At 39.2% G+C, this 8712-nt stretch overlaps 1 protein-coding gene across 1 annotated transcript in view; it reads right to left on the reverse strand.

Moving 5' to 3' along the window:
- The window catches only part of ASIC2 (acid sensing ion channel subunit 2), a 1315134-nt gene extending 1306890 nt beyond the window's left edge, over positions 1–8244 (reverse strand). The window contains exon 1 of the mRNA XM_073582366.1: positions 6716–8244. Coding sequence (XP_073438467.1) covers positions 6716–7279 — 564 coding nt within the window. The 5' untranslated portion in view covers positions 7280–8244. The remainder of the gene's footprint in view (positions 1–6715) is intronic.
- Positions 8245–8712: the final 468 nt, after the last annotated feature.

Below are 8712 nucleotides of genomic sequence, written 5' to 3' on the forward strand. Positions count from 1 at the left end.
ATCAGGAGTGGGGTGATGCTGTGGGACCCGGGCTGTGAGGTCGGGGTATGTACGTTGGTGCGAGGCTATGGCAGCCCCTGGCTTCCACAAACTGTCTGTGGTGTCCCAGCACTTCCAATCCTTTTTACTGTGGTGGACTTCGGGAAAATGGACGGAGGCGGCGCAAGTGCAAATTAAGTTCTCAGCTCCCAAAATCTCGGCTCCCAAGGTCTCAATATGTGTCTCTGCAGCCATTTTCCTGAAGTCCACCGTAGTGAAAAGGATGGGAAGTTTGGGGACTTCAAACATTTTGTAAAAGCTTTGCACTCCCAAACACTCCCTACTCACAGCATGCGGGTCCGCAATATTGCCCAAGTCCTGCCGCCGCCAGCTTCTTTCACCAGAGCCGCCTTCCCTGGTAAGCTACCGCAAAAATACACTACAAGACGCACCATCATTTTTAAAAAAAAATGTTTTCCTCCCCAAAATTTGTAGTGTGGATTATGGTCCGCTGCATCTTGTAGTCCACAAAATACAATACCTAATATCTATCTATCCTTTACAAAAATGCATGCGTCAAAAACACGTGTTTTTGCCTCATACAAAAACTCATACAAAAACGCAAGTGAGCGCAGTAGCAAAATTCTTGTGGAAATTCGCCTGCGTCAAAGCCTGAACAAACACTGATCATGTACACATACACTTAGTCTTCTTCCCGTTGCCCTCATTGACATGGTGCTCTCCCCTCTTGAGACACTTATGTAAGAGTCACTTGCTACATTCTCAAAGTCATATGTTTTTTATTTTTCCTTTGACAGATCAGAGTAAGGTCTTGTTCTTTTTACAATGAGTTTACTTTTTCAAGGATAACTTTGTGAAGTACGTTAATTCTTTTTTTGGGGGGAAGGGAATAGACAATTGCAGAATAGGTTTTGCTCTATATCAAGTGAAAACCTTTTAAATCCTCCTCAAAGACTTAAAACTCAAAAACTTAAAGTGTCCACTCAGTGGCTATATGAACAGGGGGTCTTTTTTCCATTTTTTTTAAGAGAAAACTGAGCTAAACGTCCAAGTTTTTGAGATGCTTTGCATTTTTTAGGAGGATTTCAAGAGTTTCTTCTCATCTCCCGCTCAGTAGATACAGATGCTTCTCACAAAATTAGAATATCATCAAAAAGTTAATTTATTTCAGTTCTTCAATAAAAAAAAGTGAAACTCATATATTATATAGAGTCATTACAAGCAGGGTGATGTATTTCAAGTGTTCATTTCTGTTAATGTGGATGATTATGGCTTACAGCCAAATAAAAACCCAAGTCATTATCTCAGCAAATTAGAATAATTAACAAAAACACCTGCAAAAGCTTCCTAAGCATTTAAAAAGGTCCCTTAGTATGTTTCAGTAGGCTCCACAATCATGGGGAAGACTGCTGATGTCTGGAAAGCATTCACTGACACACTCCACAAGGAGGGTAAGGTACACAAAGTCTTTTTGCAGCAAAAACTAAGAGGAAACTCTCAGAGAACTCAAAAACTCAAAACTGCTAAAACATTTGGAGTTTCTGTTTATTTTTGTCTCATTTTTTACTTCAAAAACTCATCAAAGAATTCTGTTTAGACAAAGCAAGTTTTTGCTCCAAAAGCTCCTCAAATGACTCTGTGTGCACACAGCTGTTAGAATCTGCTAAGTTTGTGACTATCCGCCATTTTCTTGTAGTGTTCTGGCTGCTGGTCTTTTTCCCCTGGGGCTGGGTTTGCCTTTGGTCATGTGATTGTATCACCCTTTATTAATCTGAAATTGAAATCCTTCAAGGGTTCTCAAGTAAACTCATATATTTTATTCCCTAAAATGATACTTTATTAATTAAAAACCACAAGTGTGGTATACACCAGAAAAAATGTGACAGAAAATGAAAAAAAAAAATAAAAAAAAAAAATAAAAAAATAAAAAAAAATAAATAAAAATAAAACAAAAGCTTTTGTTTTATTTTTATTTTTATTTTTCATTTTCTGTCACATTTTTTCTGGTGTATACCACACTTGTGGTTTTTAATTAATAAAGTATCATTTTAGGGAATAAAATATATGAGTTTATCACCCTTTATTAGCCTGCACCTGTCTCCCATTCCTTGCTGGACAATAATGTTAATCTGCTTGAGTTCTGGCTTGGAGCCTTGCTTTGCTTTCTGTATGTTTAATTAATGCAGTTCTGGCACCTCTGGTTCTGCTAGTCTCAGTTTCTGTTTTCAGTTTGTTTCTGCAGCCTTCTTTGTGTTTTCTGTTAGAAGGTGACCCATTTTTGTACCCAGTCCTTAGATCTTTCAGGGACCCCCTTCCCCCCTATCTATAGGTCTTCGCTTGATATTAGCCTAGGATTTTCGATGGGTCTATTCACTAGGAATGGGTCACCCACTCCATCGTAGGGTATCAGCCTAGTCGCAGTGCAGGGTCAGTTTTCCCCCTCCTACCCTAGTCCTCTGCTGCAGAACCGTAACAACAGCTATGTGCACAAGATGTGGAAACTCAGTGTTTTTGAAGAGCTTTGAGAATTAAAGTTCCTGCTTCAAAAACTCTTTTAAACACTCCGTGTGCACATAATCTGTTTCCACTCCAAAACCTCACCAAATACACACAGTGGGCACATACCCTAAATGTTGCACAATTCAGCATGCAAAATATTTAAACTTTCATAGTTTTAATGTTTTTTTTTAATTTTCCACAATAAAAACTTTTTTTTAAACGCAAGAAACTGTGATGAAACTCTTCAAATCTTCCTCAAAAATACAAAACGTGTTAAAACTTTAAAGGATCTGCTCAGTTTCCTATATATAAAAAAAAAATCTGTAAAAAGATTCAGTTTGCATATGGCCATTGAGAGAAATCTCCATGTTTCCAAATTTTTGAGGAGTTTTGTATTTTAGAGAAGGATTTGGAGACTTTCCACTCAGTGGCTATGTGCATATGACGTCTTTTTCTGGTGGAGCCACAAAACTGTCACTAAAAATGGACATAATGCACACCAATGTCAAAACAACATACCATAACTGTGCATATGTTTAGACTTTTGTTACTTCTTTAAACTACTTCACGGTTCAGAAACCCCTGAGTACCGATAGTTAAAAGAAGTAACATTTATTCTTTGGATGGCTTTGTTACGAAGCTGCCCAAGTTGCGTTATAGAAGACACAGTAGAAAGACATCGGTGGTGGATGCGTGGCAAAAATGCCAGCTAAACTGCCAGGAGACATCAGGCTTTTTCCTGAATCTGCTTTGTGAAAGCAATCTCAAGCTGCTCTGTCATCAAATAAAAGACGTTGCATGCACATAGCCCGTTTTCTCGCAGGTTATTGTTTGGACAGTGCCTAGTTTTAAGCATTTTCCATCAAGAGACTCTTCAAAGAAGTGACATGAACTTTCTGTTCCCCTCTCATGTTTTTCAAAACCTGAAACAGAAGAAAAATGCTAGGAAGAGACTTTCAAGGGATTTTTTAAGTGATCTTTCAGGCGTCGTTTGGAGTAGACCCGTGTCAAAACACTCCTCAAGAAACACTTTCTGTGCGCATACCATTAGGATATGTTTTCTGCAGGATGAGCTGTACTTATTACTGGTACCATATGGGGTATATAGGTTTTTTATCTTTTTTTATTTGGATGTAGAACAAACAAAAACAGCAATAGCATGATTTTTTCATATAATTTTATTTTATTATGTTCATCATGTGGTATTTATAATATTAAAAATAATTATAATTCACAGTGCAGGTATGAAGAAGATACCAATTGTATGAATTTTTATTTTTAAATTTTTCACATAAAACATTTTTATTAGGGAAATCATTTTTAAATGTATTTACCTTTTTATATTTGTAACAATTGTAATACTGTTTTTTTACATTTCACTAGGGAACTTGAACCTGTATTTAGATTGTTCAAACAGTAAACTGCAATACTTCTGGCAGAGCCTAAAGGGTGTACAAAGAGGGTGGCTTTAGAAGCCATTGATGAGAACCACAGCTTCCAAACCAACCCATCACCACCTTGCAATCATGATGAGGTGGAGGTGATGGTGTGATAGAAGGTGTCCCATTTGCTGAGTCAAAACACCTTTAGATGCAGGTGCTAATGACCACTGTATCAAAAGGGGTTTAACATCCAGGATTGGAGCTAGCATTAGAAAGGCAGGAATGGGGCTGAGTAATAGCCATAAAGCCCATGCCTGTCACTGATCTTGTCTATACACTAACAATACCCTCAACATTACGACCCTTAACTCAAGATTAGCCTGACAAGAACATGGACATGGCAGGGCGGCATCTGTTACCTGTCTACAACATACCTTTTTGTCGCTATTCAAGAATAAGTTAAAAGGCTTATTTAGCAGAAACCTTGTTTTTGCATGTTCAGTGCCCTGGAATTAGGAGAATTTAAAATAATGAAAAATAAAAAAGGATTTGTTTGTGGATTTTGTTGGAATAGCCCTTAGACCGTGTTCACAAAAATTGAGCTTTTTGGCATTAACTCAAATTGCTGTGTTTGGAGGAAGAGAAATGCTGCCTATGACCCAAAGATCACCATCCCCACTGTCAAGAATGGAGGTGGAAACATTATGTTTTGGGGGTGTTTCTCTACTAAGGGCACAGGACTACTTCACCGCATCAATGGGAGAATGGTTGGAGCCATATACCATAAATTCTTGAGTGACAACCTCCTTCACACCACCAGGACATTAAAAATGTGTCGTGGCTATTTCTTCTGGCAAGACAATGACTCCAACATACAGCCAAGGCAGCAAAGGAGTGGCTCAAAAAGAAGCACATTAAGGTCATGGAGTGGCCTAGCCAGTCTCCAAACCATAATCCCATAGAATACTTATAGAGGGAATTGAAGCTCCGAGTTGCCAAGCATCAGTCTCAAAATCTTAATGATTTAGAAATAATCTACAAAGAGGAGTGGACCAAAATTCCTTCTGACATGTGTGTAAACCTCATCATCAACTACAAAAAAAAGTCTGACTGCTGTGCTTGCCAACAAGGGTTTTGACACCAAGTATTAAGTCTTGTTTGTCAGAGGGAACAAATACTTATTTCTCACTGCAAAATGCAAATATATTTATATAATTTATACAATGTGATTTTCTGGATTTTATTTTTTATGTTCTATCTCTCAATATTAAAATTAACCTACCCTTAAAATTATAGACTGTTCATGTCTTTGTCAGTGGGCAAACTTAAAAAATCAGGAAGGGATCAAATAATTATTTCCTTCACTGTACATTTGTACCCTAAGTAAGTTGTCAAATGTTTCAGTCAGCTACAATTACATATTAGAGTATTTTAGAGGTAAGTTATTTTCATGTTTTCACATAGGAGTCCAATGAACCCCACTGACTATAAATTGGCCTTGATATTTCTGTCATGGGGCCCAGCAAAATGGAAGTTTCTAATGATTAGTTTCCAATGCAAAAGTGAACAAAAATGTGCAGAATATCAGCTTGGATAAATAAAAAAGGTTAAAACTGATGACTGAGTAAAGGGTCATAGAGGGTGGGGTATAACACAGAGGGTTCTCTCTTTGGTGCTCCCTAAATTTGCGCATCATACTCCACCCCTGCGGGCCCTGCACCATGTCTAGCCCAGTGTGTCAGTTTTGCCCCCAGAGCTCCTTTATGCGAGCAGCCATTTGGCTAACTAATGCACTACATAGTACTGAATGTGCCTGTCCCTAATCCCATCCAGTGAACAATGTATTGGACAACCATTTAACAACCAATGTATAGGTAATGCAAACAGCAATTTTTAATTAGAAACCATAAGTTTTCTTGAAAGAAGCTTATCAGATAAGCCATCGAAAAGAATAAGTCTCCAGACTTACAGTGTGAAATATTTATCAGCAAAACAGTTTTAACCTATTTACTGCCACTGCTTACATGGGATGAATGCTTTAGAATTGCCAGCAAAATGCACGTTTTACATTATGGAAGAATTGCAGAGCTTGTCTAATCTATGCCAATGCTAAACTGACCAAGGAATCAACACTACCACCTTCTACTATGACCGATACAGACAACTCTCAGCACAGTAGAATAAGAAGTCTAAAGCTCACAAGAGCATTTAACAGACATTGCCTAGATGGAGAAGGCTATTTTAATGAAGGCATGAAAACTAGAATGAGGTGGATGACAATATACAAGAATTTCATAACTAAAGAAATGTATGAAACCAAGAGATGCAATAAATTCTACTCAAATGATCAAATCATGAAGAAATGAATACGGTTATTGTCTGATTTGATACAAGCCAGGCACCTGTTGACCTTGGCCTACAGATCCAGCTCTCCAGCTGAGCCAAACAATTGTGTTTATTAAGCCCTCTGGCTTTGTCTTCACATTGCGGACAAGCAAGAATGTGTATAACTTGGAATTCCAGTACATTATATTAGACAGGAATTTGGCAGGCCTTGTGGCCATGTGCCACTCTGACTTGGGATCTCAAGAACCCATGCACAGCCTATTAAGTGCCAATTAAAGCATTTACGGTAAACTTCCAAGGAAATAGAAACTTTCAAATCCAAATTTATAGGACATTTATATTTTAGCGTATTGACGTTATAGAAGATACTATGCATCTATATATAACCAGGAAGCAAATAAGTTCAATTAAATATTTAAGTTCATAATGCTATTTTATTCCCAAATATTCATGAAAACCAAAGTGAGATCCAGGCAAATAGTACTCACGGTTTGAAAGTCTCTGTAGTTGCACTCATGTCCTCTGAACTTGCAATAAAGCATCATGTCCTTCAGGTCATGGCCTGTTCTCTCCATGAATTCACCCATACAGAAGGTTTTCGGTTTGAATTGCTTGAATTTGGTCTTCTCTTCAAGAATGGCCAAGACTTCTGGGTCTGCCAAATGAGGTTCAAGTATGTGACCATTGACGTCAAGTAGCTCCAGCAGTTCTCCTGCATGATATAAATCATTAGTTGTGATTTTAGTAAAGCGAAAGGAGTTGAGATTACAGATGGTAACGGCAGGAAAGACCAGGCTCTCTACCACCACTTGGTCCACTTTAGTAACATGTTGGTAGGAGAAGTAAAAGGCCACTCTCTCTGAACTTTCCAGAAGAAGGAGGCCCAGCGAGCATAAAAAGGCAATTGTCCACAGGAAGCGCCGAACTGTCAGTGGGCCATAAACAAATATATGCCGGATCCCATGGAGCGTGGATGTGTTGGCAAACATCTGAATACTAGAGGGGTGGAGGCTCCCCAGGCTGTCCTCACTGGGACTCTCCTTCAGATCCATTTTTCCACTTGGGAGGTACAGCCTTGTTACCTCCAGTTTGATTTTTTTGGGTGGTTTTTAGCCCTCTTTACATGAAATACCACAGGAGAAGAAGAAGCCCCCTTGTAGTCTCTCCCTCCCAACCACCAAAGCCTGCTGTCAACTCAACGATCGCCAGTTGGGGGTAAATGTTTATAAATAAAATCCATAGAAACTCTGGCTGTAGATTTCTTCATTGCGATAAGGAGGGTTGGATGTGCGTGGGGAGACACCAAGGTGAGGTGGAACTGCTGTGGGTGGGAAGAGAAATAGACACCGGCCAATAGAATCAGAATTCATCCTTTCTCCCTCTTGCTCCATTCTCCACCTCGTTCTCACACGCAGACAGGGAAGAAATGTGATTAAACAAAACCAAGCAGACTGATGAATAAAAAAGGAGAGCAAACCAGTGTTCAGCTGTGTGTGTTAACTGGTGCAGCAGCCAGTGTCTGTGGTCCCTTGAGGTGGATTTCACCGGAGTATTCTTTCCTTGATGACCAAGCGCTTGAATTAATCGCTCTCTATTTTTCTCAGATCTTCACCCACCCACCTTCCCTGTGACACAAAACCCAGACGGTGCCAGATTCAGTCCGCGATGCGAGAGCCAGCAGAGGTGATGAGGGAAGGGGTGGGGAGAACTAGAAAAGCATCACACTCTGTGAATATATTTGTCTGAATATCCACAACACATCAGTGGAAGACCTCAGTATATAAAGACTGGGAAGGGTGGAGGGAAAAGGAGGATAGTTTCGATGCCTCCAGGGTAGCAATAAAATGCATCCGAGAAATCATTCAGATGGTAGAGCTGATGGGCAAAGTTAAATGTGTAAGTGCAGTGGCGGGTACATGGCAGAGCACATTAGAAGGCTGGAAAAATAAAAAAGATGCAAAACCTACAGATTTAGCCATATTTTTCTTTTCTTTTCAGGTCTTTTATTTTAAGTTCCGAGAATCTTATCAGATGCTGACGTCCATTTTAATCCTTAGTAGTGAAGAGCAGGGGATAGCTGGGACAGACAGACAAGCAGTTGAAGAGCTGGTGAAGTGAAAAGAACTCCAGAGATTAATTATGCTTTACAATATCCCAGAATGCAGGAACATGGGCAGCAGAGACAGGCACACAGCCTGCTGTCAGGAAAAGCAACTACAATATACCAGGCTCAAACTGACAGGAGTAGCCTCACCGGGATCCAAAAATCAGATTCGATGTCTTTCTCCTTAATTCTGTACATGGTTGAAAAAGTCATTATCTCTGAAGATAAAACACTAGAGAATCCTTTTAGTTAATACTCTAAAAAGAGATCAGTATGTTTCTACTACAAGATTAGTTCATAAATCAATAGTACACATGACAATAAGCAACTTTGAAATATATCTTATCAGCGAAATCCACTTCTTTCTGCCCCAGGACTGAT

Source organism: Dendrobates tinctorius, unplaced genomic scaffold (genome assembly GCF_039654945.1).
Source record: "Dendrobates tinctorius isolate UK_male_01 unplaced genomic scaffold, ASM3965494v1 ptg000071l, whole genome shotgun sequence".
In the NCBI taxonomy this organism is placed as follows: domain Eukaryota; kingdom Metazoa; phylum Chordata; class Amphibia; order Anura; family Dendrobatidae; genus Dendrobates; species Dendrobates tinctorius.